Source organism: Athene noctua, chromosome 2 (assembly GCF_965140245.1).
Source record: "Athene noctua chromosome 2, bAthNoc1.hap1.1, whole genome shotgun sequence".
NCBI lineage: Eukaryota > Metazoa > Chordata > Aves > Strigiformes > Strigidae > Athene > Athene noctua.
In genome coordinates, this window is record NC_134038.1 from 31,866,585 (window position 1) to 31,884,670 (window position 18,086).

General features: G+C 38.5%; 1 protein-coding gene across 3 annotated transcripts in view; it reads left to right on the forward strand.

Annotated features, from left to right (window-relative positions):
• The window catches only part of SNX16 (sorting nexin 16), a 28,064-nt gene extending 19,289 nt beyond the window's left edge, over positions 1–8,775 (forward strand). For 2 of the 3 annotated variants that reach the window (XM_074898783.1, XM_074898782.1), the window contains exons 6-8: positions 4,205–4,341; positions 6,538–6,654; positions 6,942–8,775. In XM_074898783.1, the coding sequence (XP_074754884.1) occupies positions 4,205–4,341; positions 6,538–6,654; positions 6,942–7,050 (363 nt within the window). In that variant the 3' untranslated portion in view covers positions 7,051–8,775. The remainder of the gene's footprint in view (positions 1–4,204; positions 4,342–6,537; positions 6,655–6,941) is intronic. The other variant, XM_074898784.1, reaches the window with a different exon arrangement.
• The last annotated feature ends 9,311 nt before the right edge of the window (positions 8,776–18,086 follow it).

Sequence of the window (18,086 nt, forward strand, 5' to 3'; positions counted from 1 at the left end):
AGGATTACATTCAACACATTGTCACAATGCGTACATGTTAGACTTCACGTCTTGCAATAGAATGTTCATTCTATTAAATGTAATGAAAGGGTTCATTCTGACCAACAAAACCAGTGTTCTCTCAGATAACTGAGCAGTATTTTGGGTTGTAAAACAGCAGACTTTCAATGTGCATATGAGCACACTGAACAAATAACACTGTATGCTGCAGTCTTGTTTTTTTAGAAGTATGTTTCACTAGCATGCAGAGCTATACCAAGTCTGTCTAGAACAGGTTGTCTTAGTTTTCTTGCTTTATAGAATAACAATGTGATTTGGCATTGCACATATGTTGTTAATGCTGTAGAAATTATGAATGTTAAGTGATACTCTTTCAACTGAATTTATGTTTACCAGCTTGTTTTGCATGTAAGTGGGAGTGCCTTGACTCTTGTTACATTACTGTGTACATCTGAAGCATTTGGTTTGTTTTTTGTGTCATGAGCTTGTAATTATACAACCACTTTTCATCATAGCTATTTAAGTTGATGGAAAGTAATAAAAATTACAGGAATTACTTTTTCAGGTAATCAGGAAATTTAAGTACCACTTTCACAGAGATTTTGGTTATACATGCCATGGTAAAGTCTCAGGGTTATTCTTCCACCACAGAATTTTAGGCAAAACTATTAAAATAGCTGTGCTGTTGTAGTTTTGGCTATTAACCATTTCTATAAAGTTGTCAGACACAGCTATCATAAAATTCTGATCTCCAAGGGATACCCTACTTTATTATGGATTGGTTGAGGTTGGAAGGGACCTCTTGAGACCATCTAGTCCAACCTTCCTGCTCAGGCAGAGTCAGCTACTACTGATTGCACAAGACCATGTCAAGTCAGATTTTGAATAATCTACAGAGGAAACTTCACAAACTCTCTGTGCAACCTGCTCCAGTGTTTGATCACCATCACAGTAAAAAATAAAAAAAGTGTTTTCTTGTGTTCAGATTGAATTTCGTGGGTTTTAATTTGTGCCCATGGTCTCTTGTTCTGTCAGAGGGCACCACTGACAAGATGACTTCTTCATTCCCACCCATCACGTATTTATACCCTTTGGTAAGATCACCCCAAGCCTTCTCCAGACTGAAGAGTCCCAGTTCTCTCATCCCCCTTTCACATTAAAAATGCTCAAGTCCCTTAATTATTTTTGATTATGGTCTTCAAAACATGAGCAGTGGGGTCCTGGTGGACAAGCAGCTAGATATCAGCCAGCTCCCTCAGCACACGTGGGTGCAACCTGACAGGCCCCATGGACTTATGTATGTTCAGTTTGTTTAAGTGCTCCCTGACCTGGCCCTCCTCCACTGAGGGTAAGCCTGTCTTGCCATTGCTTGTCTTTCCCTCTAGTTGTAGAGGTCTGGAATTCGTTAAGTCTGGTCTTACCGGTCAGGAGAGGCAAAGATGACATTGAATACCCAAACCTTTCACGTGTGATTTGTCACAAGTTCCCCCATTGCATTCAGCAGTAGGTCCATGGTTTCTCTAGTCTTCCTTTTGCTAATTATGTACCTGCAGAATCTTTTCCTGTTTCCTTTCACATACCTTGCCAGATATGGCTACAGGTTGGCCTTCACTTTCTTAACCCTGTCCCTTCAAGATGAGACAGCAGACCCTCCTGGGTCACCTCTCCATGCTTCCAGTGCTAGTAAACTTTCTTTTTATCTCTAACTTCAGTTAAGAGTTCCTTGCTCATCCATACAGACCTCCTACAACCTTTGCTTGATTTCTTGCTTGTTGAGATAGACCTTAAGCTTGGAGATGGTGATCACGAGTATCAGCTAGCTCTCCTGGGCTGTTCTTCCGTCCAAGGTAGTTTTCTCTGGATTCTTTCTTCCCAAGCGGATTTCTGGAGAGATTGAAGTCTGCTCACCTGAAATCCATAGCTGTGGTCTGCTTTTTGCCCTGCTCCTGCCTGTTAAGATCCTGAACTCTTACATATCAGAGAGCATCTGTAGCCATTCCTCACTTGTATTTTTAACAATGCCCAACTACAGGGCAAGCACTATGGTTCACATGCCTATTCCTGGAGTTCATTTTTTTAAAGGTATCTCAAAAATCAGTTCTGTTTCACTTTTTTGCTGTTACTGTTGTGATAGACAGGATTGCAAAAATAAAAAAGAAATTCTGTCACCATTTTCCTGATAATGGAAAATACGTCAATCTTCTATTTATGTCCATTCCAGTTCAATAAGGACTTGCAAAAACATATTTATCTTTTCTTGGAGGGGTACACATATCTCACACATCTCTGCTGTTATGCTTTTTTTTGGGGGGGGGGGGGTGGGCCGCAGGTCATATCCTTGGTAATTACTTCCACAGGTTCTTTTCCAGTCATCAGTGTTTCATGATCCACTGAATAAGAAAGAAAAGCTCTCTTCCAGCTGGCCTAGTTCTGTTGCCCTTTCAGAACTTGCAGGGAAAATTGGTTCCACCTGGGTATTGGAACTGTACCAGACTCTAGGTGTCCAGCTCTTCAAGGAGCAAGATATCACACAAATCCCTTATAGATCTTTCTCATCTGCAGTTCACCTTTCTGCTATTGTGCCATCCTTCAGAATATGTTGATGTTTTCTTACTCAGTTGTGAAGAGTGACTTCCTTTCTTTGGCCAGCTGATACACAGGTTGCAGCTAGAAATTAATTTTTCCAAAAGGCTTTTTTCAGTTTTCATGTAGAACAATGAAACATTTTACAACACATGTGGAATACTTTTAGTTATTCTGTGAATAGGGAAATTTGCATGTGCGTAAATCTAAAGGTAGAATTAATATAACAATTATATTCTTAAGGAAATAATGGCCAGTTTTTGGCTAGGGCACCAGCAACCCTGAATAGTTTTACAAAATACACTAGAATTCACTTAATTGGCTTGGATAAAACAGGATGACTGCTTAACTGGAGTGATTGCTAAAGCAATCACTAAAAATTCTGTGTGAAGAATGAGTTGCATGCCATGTAATATTGGCTCTGCTAGATGTGAATAAAGCTGTGGTTTAACTTATGATTGGTCTTCAATGCCTGTCAACCAAGATAAATGTGCTATCTGAGTCAAAATGAATTAAAACCTGGGGAGGGGGGGGGGGAAATCAGAATGGTTACGGGATTGAAAAACACTGAATTTGTTTCAATTGTATAATTACAGGAAAACGTAACATTTTAAAGAAGTTGGTAAGTCTGCTTCAATTAAAGCAAAGAGTAGTGTCATCTTGATGTTTGTAGCCCATTTTAAAAGAAAACAGTGTCTTAACAGCATTGTTCTTAACTGAGCTCATATAAAATGTTTATATTCAGTGGATTCTGTGAATTAGTAGCTAGTTGTATGTAATTTTAAGCCAAGAAAGCCTCCTACGTGGGTTTCTTATTTAGGGAGACCGTGTAAATTATTAAATCAGATTTGCACATTACTGTTGGTAGACTTGCTCTTTCCAGTAACAGACCAGCAGGCTCTGAGCCAATGCTTCTGTCACTTCCTGCATTCAGTGGATATTGCATTGTACACTGGCCCTTCACATTAAGTCTTGAGATTGCTCACTGTCACATTCTTCAGTGTACTATATATACATGTCATGCTCAGCAGAGTAAAACAACATCTCATGGTTGAGTAGTTAACATCCTTAGCATTTCATTAAACTTTTTCAAAATGTTTTTGTATTGGTCTTCTGACGCTCATGATTGGCATATTTGTAACAGCTATTTGGTACAGAACTGTACAACTTTTTTATCCCGGGTAAGGGAAGGACATGCACTTTATCCAAATATTCCTAGTATTTTGGGAATAATTAGATACTTTGAAATTGATTTCAAGACATGTGAAAGCAAAGCTTATATGAGGGAAAGGGGAATATGAAGTTCAGGTGATACATATAGGCAAAAAGGTCCAAAATTAGGGACTGTGCATCAAAGGAAAGAAACCTCTTTCTAAAGTCTTTTGTGAGACAAATGATGTGATAAAGTATTTGCACTGCGGTTTGGCATAATAAGTTCATTGTTCAATGCAAAATGATGTTTTAAAGGACAACTTTTTTTTAAGGTTATATAGCTCTTTATGGTAATCAATACAAAGAAAAGCAACTACAATTCTGTTACACATTGATATTTCTAAAAGAATAATTAATAAAGGCAGTCCACTGAAGTTAAACAGAAGATGTTCTTGAATTTGTCTTTTAGGCTTTCTGTGAAACTCTGGAGGAAACAAATTACCGTCTACAAAAAGAGCTGCTTGAAAAACAAAGGGAGGTTGAATCGCTGAAGAAATTGTTAAGTGAAAAGCAACTTCATATAGATGCTATTGAAAGAAGAATTAGGTATGTAGAAATTTTACAGGTTTTAGTAGTTTCTTTCCCTGAAGGCATTTTGTCTATATAGTCATAAGTACCAGCTTTAAGTGTATTCTTGGAAACAATTTTCCCCACATAACCACACACAAAGCAGTATTTTCAGTAGGCTCTTTCTCATATGCTGGCTAACAAACTGTGGTTTAATAGAAATGACTGAGAAAGTGTTGTCCCATCTTTTCCTTCTAAAGTAACTGGGATTATGTTTCCTAATCCTTTAAGTCCTGTAAAGATAAGGCAAAGATTCTATTCTGCTTTTAAAATGTTGGATATGTGAAATGCCCTGTTAGGGATGAGAGCAGTGGAAAAATTGCTTTGAGTTATAAAATTCCACCTGTACTCAAAGCTTTGACAGAGCATAGTGATCAAGTGATTTTTATGTCTGTATTAATGTCTTTAAGTTTGTTCTGAATTGCCTGGAATGATGCTGCAGATCGTCCATTTAAATCTAAAGAAAAAAATGGCAGAGTTTTATTATAAAACTTTATGGTGTCTGTCTGGTAAATTTTTTAGCAGACCCAGGGGAGTTGATGTTGGGCTCTTCAGTGTCCCGGTAGACCTGCCCAGTCAGTCATTGTGGGGTTTCCTTAGCAAAGGAGTAAACTCCCAGGGTCCCTTTAGAAGTTATTTTAATAATGCTTGGGTGGTTGAGTCTAGCATATCCAGGTTGACTAACAAATCACATCTTTGGATATAATGTTTAAGTGAATTACATTTGGAAAAAGATTTAAATTTCAATTGTTGTGGCTTACTGAAAATTCTGATCTGAATACCATATTCAGTTTGTTACTCCTGAAGGCAAGTAATTACATTTGAAAAATGCTTTCACTGTTTGACGAGAAAGTTCTGACTGTTGCTGGCTTAAACAGTGAAATAGCAAGTAAAAAATAAATAACTTGCATTTGACTAAAACAGCATGATAGGAAATTCTGTGTGACTAAATATAAAATAAAAAGGCATGAGTAGCAAAAAGGAATTTTATTTTTTAGTGCTTTCCCTGAGGATGGATTTTTTTTTTTTTAAACACACAAATACTCTGCCAGCTTCCCAGATATTCAAAATTACTCTGCCAAGTACTGTCTGAAGTATTAATGGAAAATAACTCATTTGGTTTTTAGTTGTAGAAGTTACCAAGTTAAAAGTGTGACCTTGTTTAAGAAATTCAGCTTGTCGGATGGGAGTTGATCCCAAAATAAATGGTCTGTCTCTGTCCTTGTTGAAGTGGAATTTTGATCTGATGGCCCAGCAAGAATTAAGCATCTTCTGCCTTTATGCTCCAAAGGCCTAAAATGTATTTGAGGTAAAAGGGGACAGTTGGACGAGGCATCAGAGTTTTAGGCCTTTACATATGCTGGATTAATAATCATGTTAGAGAATACTGCTGAGGTATTACTTAAATTGCATGCATTAAAATAAAACTGTAGAAACAATAGTAGAGTCATTTAAAAAGGAGGGTGAAATATAGTCGTATCACTTTCAACACAAAATTGTTCACAAGCTTTCCTTTCCAATTCAAGTGACAGCTTTTGACACAAAATTGATGTATGTTTCCCACCCAGAGCAATACTTTGGAAACAAGTTTTTCTGATCATTTTACATGACGGTATTCCCATTTGTAGCCAGGCTAGTCAGACTGCCGACTTGCATTGCTGTTAAGAAAAAAGTTACTACCTGTCTTTTTGTCATTGATGGGAAAATATTATTGCTCTGAAACTTAATATGTGACTCTAAAGTTACAATGAGAAACTTGGGAAACTGTTGAAGAAATCTTTTATCATCCTGCCTGTCTTCCTTTTGACTATGTTTTGGTGGTTATCCTTCTGCCATTTAGGCACAATGTGTGTAGCTTAGATCAGCTGCTTGTAATTTCTTACCTAAAGTCACAATCACCCCTCTGGGTGTTTTTTGAATTTTTTTAAAGCTACTAAATTGTGATGCAACCAGGGGATTGAATTTAGTTTAGGAATAAGCAGCTGGAGCAAATAAACTGTTTAAATAGCTATCCAGTGCAAGCCCTGCATTTCTGTAGTAATAAAAGAAATGGGGCATGTAGGAGTGAGATTGATAGGTTCGCAGAAACTGCAAAGCTTAAAATGAAACAAACAGCTCTTTGGTGGTGAATGTTTGTTGTATGGATTGGTGGTACTCTGTTCTTATTTGTTGTAGGGATTTATCTTTAGGAAAAATGACTCGTCAAATATCAGGAGAAGAAAGTGAGTGCAGTGGTGAGGTGGAGTCTTCAGCAGTAGAAGCAGACCAGGGTACCCTGGGTGAGGACAGCTGGTAAATACTATTATTTTACTTATAATATATTTCAGGGTTTTTTAAAGTATGTTTTTAAGAGTTTGGTCATGCATAAATTCTGAACAGCTAAGGAATTCAGCATTTTATTGTACCTCTCTGTAGCTATCCCATGTTTCATAAAGGCCTTCAGGATAGATAATTTTAGATCTGGAATAAGTGATAAGTTGAACGAACTTTGTAAATGTTTTGTGGGTTGTAGGTATAAAATGACTATGGAGAGTCATATTAGTTTCCATTTGACAAAGCTTATTGATCTGTTGTTGCAGCTCAGATAAAGAGAACCATGAGGCATGCTGGAGTGGCTCTTTAGCTGAAAATTCTGTACCAGAAATTGAAGTTGCTGAAGTAGCATATACCGCTGATGAAGAAGAATAGATGAATAGCAGCTTCTGTTACCTGGGAAAGGTTCATGTCTGGGACATACTCTGTGGGTATGGGCACAGAGCAGCTGTGAAGAATTTACAGCAAAGAGCACGAGTGCACATATTGAATGTTTACATAAATCTGTACAAATTATTAACATAAATATACCCAGTGCTGCTTTGACTTAAGTTTTTATCTAGCCTTTATATATTTAATATATTAAAGTCTAATAAGGGCTAAACTCAGCTAAAGTTTAGATAGTGTACATACACAATTTGGCTGACTTTCCTAGCGGAGTGACGAAAACTTCACGTTAAATCACCAAACACATCTAACTAGCATGTCGTATGTTGCCACTGATGTGACATATTTGATGTGTTCATCTGTTTGGTATTTGTGTCTTCATATTCTTATAGCCATAAATTAATGCTTGTTGAAGTAAAAATGGACTCATCTGACATGTAATAAGAGTGTAGAATGTGTTGGTTTTAAATCCTAAAGTTGAAGAATCTTTCTCTGGAAATTTTAATATAATGCAATAGGAAAACTTACAGTACCAAGAGAAAAGTACTTACAAAGTGGGATTCTAGTTCGACATTTAAAAAAAAAAAAAATGGTCATTTTTGCTGAAGGAACTAATATGAGACCCCCAAAACACTGTGTATTTTCATCCCAAGATAGCATGCTGTAATACTTTTTGTTGGCTAATGCTGCTTTCGAAATCTGGGATACCTTTGCTACATACCCATGTAACAATAAAATTGGTGAGTTTGCCTTTTTCTTGGAACACTACCTCTTACCATCTTGCTAACACATTCATGTTTGTTTAAAAATATTCCAGATTATATGGAGATGATTGAAAGACTTGTAAAGAAGCCATATTTTTTCCTGCACAGTTCATAACTAGATTGAATCTAGTTGCAATGTATTTTTGTTTCAATATATTGTACACATGGGGATACTGCTACATGTGTTCTATAGCCTATTTTTCAAAATGTATTAAGACAGGAGATGCACTTTATAATTAAGACTCCATTGTGCCAAGTTCAGTTGGCTAATTGGTTGAGAAAGGAGAGTTGTAGGGAGAGGATTATTTAGTGCCTTTTTGTATTTTACTTGTTCATTACTGCAGAATTTTGTTACAGTGCTCTGGGTCAGCTCTGTGGAATCTTTGATACAGCTTGTTTCTGTTCTTATTGACTGGAAGTGCCTTGTTTTATTCTGCTTTTCCAATAGGAAGAATGCTATTTTGTTTTAATCTTTATTTTTGTCCTATACCACCCACATCATTGTTTAATGTTGTCAATATGCAGTGTCTTTGTGCTGGAGTTTTCAAAGGGAGCTTTGTACTTCAGGCTGTGCATACAATGACCTTTATGCAGAACTGTATAAACCTTCCTGTTGAAATAAAACTATGGACAAAACACCTGTCGTCTTTTTTCCATTGTAGAAAAAAAGTTCAATGCCTTGTCTAACAGAAGAATAAGAATACTATCAGAGCCATTTCTTACCTCAGTGATTTCCAACAGTTACTCAACATTTGGTCTGAGTTCTGTTTGTCTTTGTACCAAAAATTGTCCGCATGAAAACAAATGGGAATGCTGTAACAAGACACCAGAAAAATTACTGTACTTCTGTTGAAGATTGAAATAAAAAGGAACTAATCTTTTTTATGTTCTACATAAATCCTTATAGATGTTGAATGGACTCAATAAAGTTTTGACACTTCCTTGAAAATTCATGAAATCTTTTGTCAGATGTCACTTACATATTTGAAAAGGATTGAACTGTGTGTATTAAAACAGTGTTAGGTTTACAACAGTACATGTTTTTAAAATCTTGAAAAGGTGCTAGGAATTTCTGAAGTACTTCAGGTAAATGTGCAAATTTAGTCACTAAAGAAAGCATTAATGTAATTTACAATTTAGTCTTGAGAGGGCAAAGGAATGGAAGTTGTGGTGTGCTCTGTCTAAATATTTTGGGTCAGCAGAATATCTTATAAACCTTCATGTCACATGAATAGATATTTTTGTTTAGAGGGACCTTGATTTTTAATTAAAGTGAGCTGAAAATGTGATCTTGTTCAACAGCCCTGTGGTATCACTTGGCCTATGATACTGGTTAATGAATGATTACTCCTCTAAGGAATTTGAGGTGTACAACCCATGGTGGCCTTGAACATCCTGATCAAGGTGCTTTCCAAGTCTGTCCTATATTGAAATTTTTTTCTGGTGCCCTTGCTTCTGGCTCTGTTTTCCATCCATTTCCTCCTCATTTCACTTGCTGCAGCAATTTCAGTATGGAAGAAGCCAACTTTCAATTATTTCATTCATGAGAATTTGACAGTGGAGTTCTGTGCTCTTCACAATGAGCAGAGGAGTATTCAGACTGGAACTGCAGCAGAGTGAACTAATTACAAGAACTGCAACCAGTAACTGTTCTCTCGTATGTAGTTAAATTGTTCCAAAGGTAATTGTCTTAGTAGTTCAGACATGGATTTGCAATGGGTGTTTTCCCCTTAGTTTTACATTTTAATACCTGGCTTAATCTTACTGGGCTTTTGCTTCAGTTTATACTACATCTTAAATTTAGTAATTCTGCAGCATTCTGTCTCCTCCAAACCACTTGCAGTCTGCCCACACCACTTCATTGCTTTTGGTTTGTGTACTCCTAAATCAAGTAAAATGCTGACCGGCATTGAATCAAGAATGAGTCCCAATAGAACTCCCACTTCATACCTTTCCCACTGCAACAGCCATTAGTTACTGTGACTATAATTGTCCCATTGAACCAGCTCAAGGAAGGGAGCAAATTCACAAAACTGCACCTGGCAGTTGTAGGAGAGAATAGCCTACGCAGTGTGATTTCCAGTAGGCTACTGTCCTCATCTCTTCATGTTAAGCATCAATTTGTTGCTTTGAGGGGTCATAGTTGCAGAGAAAAAGGATGTGCAAAGCTCCTGTTCTAGGTGGTATGTCTGTCCCAAATTGTTTTTCCTCTGTGTATCTCATTAGACCACGAAGGAACTTGATTTTTCTCTCTGCAGTTTCTATTCCTTTGTTGAATTGCAGCTATGAAGCAGTAGCAGTTATCCTGTCAGAAATGTGCATTTCTAGTGTAACTGATAAAAAACTTTTTATAGGAAATTTTATGTGGTTTTGTTTGGGTTTTTTTCCTATGCAACAGCAGGCTCTGATACCAGGGAAGGAATTCTGGAAAGTTACACTCCAAAGTTGCTACTGCTGCAATCAGGTTTTTTAAGATATGTCAGACAAGACAATTAAATAGTCTAAGGTCATGAATCACCAAGGAGGGGAAAAATCTTACAGAAAACACTCCCTTTATAGAATACCATGTCTAAGGGTCTTTCTTCCTATCATTCCTTTCCATATTTTGATTAAATCTTTGTCCCAGAGATCAGTGCATTCAGATTGTTGGAAAGATCCAACATTCAAAACTAGGTATGTACTTTTCCTATAAAATACAAGATTTGCTTTAAGGGATGCTAGGGTAAAAGAACTATATCCTCACATTCATGTTTCTTTGAACTTGGAGGACTGATAATGCTGAGGTCTCCAAAAGATGTCTCTCTTCACCAGTTTGATTCTGGATGAGCAGTCAATGTATTGACCAGTGGAGGGGTTTTTTTTCTACGTTCTTGTTTATTATCTTCATCACATTTTTAACATATAGGATCTTATCGTCCCAGATGAAAGAAAAGATGTGAGAGCAGGCAGAAAAGGCAGAGGAGAAAGAGAGGGTTGCCTTGCCCATAGCTGACACTTGGTTTTTCCCCTTTGAGAGTGAAAACTGGCTCAATCATTTGCTAACCAGAATTGCTTCTCCACTAAATGTTAGTTTCTGTGTTGTGAGTGGTTTAGGTTCTGTGCTATCTTAAGCCATTCAGGAACATCCTTCCAGGGTTTCTTCTTCATAATGCAGGCATTTCTTTGCAAACCCTTGTTGTGCTAACCTTTTTCCTATGCTTGTTTCAGAGGGCAACCTTTTGTATGTGGTCCTTTTCAGGTTGTGCATTACAAGGCAAACAAACTGAGTTAGGGCTTTTGTTAAATGTTTTCAATCTTTTTCCAAAGTTTGATGTATCTTTTGTTATCTGATGCAACTGGAAGAGTGGAAAAGTGGGAAAATGCAGTCGTTTAAATAAAAAGATTAACATATTCTTGTAATACATTTAAATTACAAACTTATCCCTACTTATGAGTAATAGTGACTGTCAGCCATATTCTGCTGTTGCTTTATAGATTATTCTCCAGTTGGATCGCTTGAGTTATACTGGAATAGTAACTGCTTCTCTCTAAATTTCTCCCTGGGTTGATGAAGTCAGAACCATACTTATGGTTGTTCCAGAGCCAGGAAAAGGGTGTCATGAGAGGTGTCAAAGCATAACCCCATATGTCACAGAGAGTGGGCACATTTTAAAGTCCCAAACTGCAGTTTTATCCAGCATCATCAAAATAAACCGATACTGGCATTGAATGATCCTGTTTAACAAGGGTCAGTCAGAGCTACGTTTAGGATGTGCACAAGCAAGATGTTTCTGAAAGACAGGCACTTTTCACTATCTTGTAGAGGTAACAAGAAGGCTGAAGGAGCTGTGCAAGTGGCCAAAGTTACTGAGTTCTCAAATGTAATTCTGTGTAGCTGGATAAATAAGAAAGCCTGATGTGTAGGTCATTCTTACTTAACAGCTAATGAAAATTTTTAGCATGAAGTCTTTCTGCAGTGGAACAGCACCTGATGCTAAAATTACAATTCAGGAAACCTAATGATGTTTGAGCTGAACTGGCAAAGCTTCTCTTTCTCTTTTTGTGACTTCAACCAAGAGGCAGAAAAGTATTCTGCAGCATATTTGTCTCGTGTAACCCAGATCCTTACCTTCTTCCTGTCCCTGTTTGTGTGACTTGTTCGTTTTCTGTCTCATTAAAGATATCGTGGCATTCAGCCCAGGCTGGGGTTCTGGTATTGCTTGTAAAGATCCCACACTACAAGCAGGGCAGCATGGCTCTGGAGAAAGAGGAGACTTGGAAGTTGGAGTGGTAAACTTGTGTAATAATTTCAGTCCTCAGAAGTGCTGACACTGCTAGCCAGAGCTGAACCCTTTGGCTTCAGGAGACAGGAACATGCATCAACACACCCCCCCCCACCCCACCCCCAGTGCAGAAACCATCAGCGTGGGTATTGCTGACGGTGGGTGTTCTGGCTCATCTGATTAAGGCACTGGCCTAACAAACAGGACTCTGGGCTCAACTCCCAGCACTGGCTGAGTTTCATCTGTCTTAAGGGAAGTTAGCAGGTTCTGCACAACCCTCTGTTAAGCCTTCAGGAGTAGTACTCTAACCTATGTTTTCATGACTTTCAACATAGTCTTCATGGAGACCTTTGCCCTTTTTAAGCCTTTTTACCCCTTTTAAGCTCTTCATGAAGATCTTAAATGCTTGCTGATTCATACTCAGCACTCCTGTAACTCAAGGATCATCAAGGTGCTCTCCAAATAATGAATTTGTCCCCACTTTGTATCTGAGACAGGTATTGTATTTCCCTCTGCTGTGCAAATAGGGAAAATGAGGAAGAAAGCAATTATATGATTCACCCTAATTGCACGGTAACTCAGTCAGTGTATTCTTAGCGTTACTGCTGATCCCATAGACTTGTCAGCAGGTTAAAATTAGATGATTCGCTGATCCAGTGAGACTCCAGTCTGTATAATACAGGAACTGCGTCTTGAGATACCTCAACTGGGTTTCAAGTTGAGCTAAATATCCTTGCTCATAAATTATTAGGATCTTCTAAATTTTATTCCTTTCTTCTACCAGTTCAAACTGAAAACTCTAGGACGTTTGCATTAATGTGGTGGAGAAACAAGCCTCTACTCTCTGAACCCCCTGTGGATTAATGCTTTTCATCTAGACGAAATCACAGCTGCCACAGCTGTTTTATGGAAATGTTGAGGATGACTATGAAAGGCCGTTCATTTGTTTGTTTGGCAGTTCACGTGGGTTTGTCAAGCACTGCTCATCTGGCAAGTGCCTAATGGGGGAATGTTGCGCACTGACCTTTCAAAATCTCACTACTGCTTTGCATGTTCAAAAAAGAAGACAGATGGATAGATGCATACATACATATATGTAGTTTAGGAAGCAGCTGCAATATGTGGCAAACATCCTACAGGACCTCTCCTTCAGAATTCCCTGTGGCTTTTTCCTAGATGTTCTCAGCATTTCTGGTAAGTGGGTTATGGGGTGGATAGTCTGTGATGTGAAGGGGTCTCCCTTTCCCCCTCATTCCATAGTATAAATATGCCTTTTACAGGGATAAGCAGAAGTATCAGGCAAGAGATCTACCCTATTATGGCACTTGCTTTGTACATTTAGAGAAAGTCTTGCCCTGAAAAGTTTGTTTTGTGTGCTGATGTGCAGTGTAAATTTAGAAATCTTACAGCATAGCTTGTAGGATAATGTAAACCTAACAAAAACCATCACCTGATTCCTCTTTGAGTTGGGCAAAGGGATTATAACTTGCATGGGAAGAGGCAGATGACAAAACTGTCCCATTTTATGTAATCTTTTGGAAAACACTAAAACAGCCATTCAGTAAAATGTTGATGTGCCTATAGAGGTGTTGTTTCTGCTTATGTGTACAAGAAGAGCCCAGATAAGTAAGCTTCCTGTGGAGATCATTGCTTTTTCATCTCACACCAGTCAGATCTGACTCAATCGTCCCTACTTAAATAGGCAATTAAAACATACATTGAGAGTGTTGCAAAATTCATGCGCAAAGTAACGTGTTGTAAGGAGTATTAAACAATGAAAATTAAGTTCAACTTTGCTGTGAATTAACCTCAGAAAATAGAACATTTGCAAATAAATTTTATCTATCTTTGCTGTCAGCATGCTATAGTCAACTACTGGCATCCTCTGTGAGATATGTGTTCAGTTCTGAATCTAGAAAACCACAGAAAGACCAACATCTTTCACTTCTCAAATGACATCAGTTACACAAGACTTGTGATCGTCTAAAGGTCAGAGCACAACATCTCGTCTCTCAACAAACAGGCTGCTCTGTTCTGCTCTGGTGAAGCAGCTGTCGGCTCAGATTTCAGTTTATTCAGACACAATATGTGCTCTAGACAGATTCTCAGGCTACATAAATTAATGTCTTGACTACTTATAATTTTCCCCCATCATTTTTTTTCTCCCATTGTCTTCTTTGCGAGATAAACCCCTTTGTGTTCAATGACAAGTGTCTGGTACAACATATAGATAAGATCTGTCGTCAAGTTAGAGCTATTACAAACCTTTTCTAGAATTTCTTAGTTCATGCAGGATGATTTTTTTTCTAGCTCAGGAAACTAAAGTGATTGGACACATTTTGCTGACAGAGCTTGCAAAGCACTGGGATCTGAAAGTTTTAACCTGAAAAGTATGAAGTGGTCTCTGCTACCTATGTTCAGCTATTAATTTCTGAAACTGCATTACAGCCATAGAAAGGTCACTGGCCTCATAACCAATTTTACTTGTGCATCCATATGCAGTTTATGTATTTGGTTTTGTTTTAACAGAAATCACCTGAGCTAAAGGCAGCTTTTTTTTTTTAATCTGCTCTTTCAACCAAATTTGTTATTTGCCACTGCCACCATTTGTAGCTTAGCCAAGACACTCTAACAGCCTTTTGTTGCAGAAGATCTGAAGAGCATTTGCTCTCAAGTTCTTGCTTGTGCAGTGTAAAAAGTACATTTGCAAAGCATGGTGAAAGAATCAAAGCATTATCTATATGATTTATATTCTCCTCGTTTCTGATATTCTCCTATTATGGTTTCCTCTTTCCAGCCTATTATCTTCCTTCAGGAGGAACATTTTGTAGAGGCTTACTTCAGGTACTCTTACAGTACCTGAAGGGATACATGAGGATGCTCCACAATATAGCAATACTTACTCAAATGTTGTAACGATTATTCCAGGGAGCTCAGCAAATGACCCTAGTTACACACAGACACAGCACTAGAACAACTAACAGGGCTGTGGAGTTTGCTCCTTAGTGGACAAAGGGCCCAAACCCAATTCAGCTCTACTGTGTAGCCAGTCCTGAAAATGGGGCCAATCTGATGAATGTGTCAGTTCTGACTGAATTTCCTTTGACAAATCAGACCTCTCCTTACCTTTCAAGATTCAAATCCTCAATAAAGTGATTAATTCTACACTTAAACATCCGCAACAACCTCAAAACCAACAGCTGTGGAACCTTCTTATAGGCACACCTCACGTGTTTGCACCTAACCCAACATAGCACTGACGTTACCACACAACTACAGCTGTGCTCTGCACCCTAGCAAAGGCTAAGACACACAGACTCGACCGAGAAATCCCTCTTTGCAGTTCAGTGTCCTCACTGTGTTGCAATGACACCAGCTTGCAGCCAGTCACTTCATAGTTCACTGACCCAGTATTAAATGGAGTAAGTCCATCATGCTGGGCTAAACTTTTCTTTGAAAATAGATACTTTTAATTGATTTAGTCTTTGTCTTAGCTCCAGTTTACCCTGGTATGATCACGTAAGGAGGGGGCTGGTAAACTTCTGCTTGAAGGTCTGCCTCTGAGGTCCTGCTGTCCTGCATGTTTGCAAGTCCAAGCAGGGAATGAAGCTGGATGCCAAGGTGCGCATTGACAGGGGAAGGTAAGAGAAGAGACAGAAGCTATAAAAACAGCTGAGAAGGTGAGTTAGTACTTAAAAGAGCCTTTTAGCTTTGAAAAAGTGGGAATTTGGGGTGGAAGTGGGAAAGATGGGAAGGATTTTTGAGCAGCACTTCCAAGCAGGCCCTTTTCCCTCCAGCATGAGCAATAAGAAAGACTGAAATTGGGTCCTGTGTGAAAACTGCAGCCTTCCCAGCCAGTTTCTTGCCGTATGCTGAATCCAGAGCTCCTCCTGGAGGTCTGCAGAGTCCAAGCCCTGCTGCTGACAGAGCTCATCACTGCTGCTTGGCACAAACAGCAATCCACCAGGCACTTCAACAACCCTATATACATATAGGATATATATAATAGGTAGGTACAGGATAATATAGTAACCCGACATACGTCTATGCATAGGCAGTCCTAGCTGACGTCAGTTAGCTCAGCAGCTGCACCAAGGTCCCTTTGGTAAACTGAATCCAACTACAAAAGTAAAGCTAATACAGCTGAATATATTTACATATTAAATATATCTGAAGATTTATATTCTTCCCAAAGCGCAAAGGGTGCTAAACTCGGGGTGGAGGGAGGGTCCACATAAATCCTGTTTGAACCCACAAAACACTCCTCACCCAGCAAGACAGTACATCTTTGCAAGCTGGTGCCATACCATGGAGGGGTATTGAGACTTATCACCTACACGGGAAAAGATGGCTAGCTCAGACCAATTAGCCTCCCACTACTTTAATTAATTTTAGCTCACTTGCAAACCACAGATCCTCAATTTAGACACATGTTGCCATTCAAGTCTAGCAGAATCACATGCCTACTTTGAGGAAGAGGGCTGAGTGGGTAACTACACAGCCCTGCTGTCTTAAAAACAGCCTGGGTAACACCAGCTGGAGAGAGCACAGAGGGCATAAGAGGCTTGGGGGAGCAGGGTGCCCAAACTGCCTGCGAGGGCATTTGCCCAAAGCTCATCTTGGTAAAGCAGAACACAACAATCAACTGTATTAAACAGCAACTGGGGAACTACCAGAAGACTTTTAGTTGGGGGGGCGGGGGAAATATCCAAAGGTCAGCTAAAGAGACCTACAAGCAAAATGTGAAAATATGAGAATATGTAGCGTGTAGGAGAAGCGGGGAGCAGGGCGGCAGAGGGGCTGCCAGACGCAGCCATCCTAGTTATACCAAGACGTTCAGAAATTTCTAGGCCTCTATTAACATTTCATAACTATATTGACTAGCGTTATCTATTGCATTTCAAATATTGATCCCAAGTGCATAGTTCAGCAATGGCCAGTTAATTACTTGTTGATAACAAAACAATCAACCACTTAAACCGTGATCAGTCATGTGAATGGGGCAGGTTTTCTCTACAATATACATCTGACTGAACAGTGCTGCATCGGTGGGTCTTGCAACAGTCCCTGCAATGGGGACAGATGTGACAACATACTACAGCTACATAAGATCAGACTGGTGATAGCTGGTCTTTCCTAAGATGTTTAAGCTAGTCCCTGCTGTTAAGTAATTTTTTGAGAGTAAAGCTTCCTCCTTGTATTTCTAAAAAAATGATCAATAAAAATAATCATTAAAATAATTTAGGCTCTACGTCATGTGAAACTGAGATTTTCTCATTGAAAATATTCCCCATATATGCCCATCCTTTTCTTCCACCCACCTCAGTCTCTTCCCCTGCTCCCTCCCCCCGCATCTGTATACACAGACAAGCTGCCCAAGCAACTGAATCCTTTCCAGACCAGATATTGAATTATGGTCTCAAATCACTGCTCCAACACTTCATACTTGTATGTAAATATACATGTGTGTGTACACAAAAGGTGAGATACTATACACACACACTTACCTTAAGGAGATTCTAATCACATGCATGAAAAATTGCTTTTTTTTTTTTTTTTTATTTATCCTTTCCTATAGTCATTTTCTTTTTCATGTTTAAAAGACATGACCATTCTTCCTTTCAGCTCAGGCCTGTAAAGTGAAATACACATATTTCTGAAATAATGAAGAAATCTTTTGGCGGGTAGGAGTGTGGGAAAGAAAAAGTAGGTACTTTGCACACATTAAAACAAAAAAAATCTCTTACAACACAACTGTTAAGTGTAAAGGAATGCAGTCCAAACACATAGCATATATTGCTATTTTTCTTTTTAAAACCAAATCAACTTTAAATAATTCTTAAATTTTAACCTGATGTTGAAAGACTAATACAGCAAAAAATGTTTCAAAATAGCCTAACATCCTCCAAAGAGCACTGTATCCTAGTGACAGTGTAAGAAGAGTATTTACAGTTCTTCCTGACAGGAAAATAAATTTAATACAATCATACAGCACAAA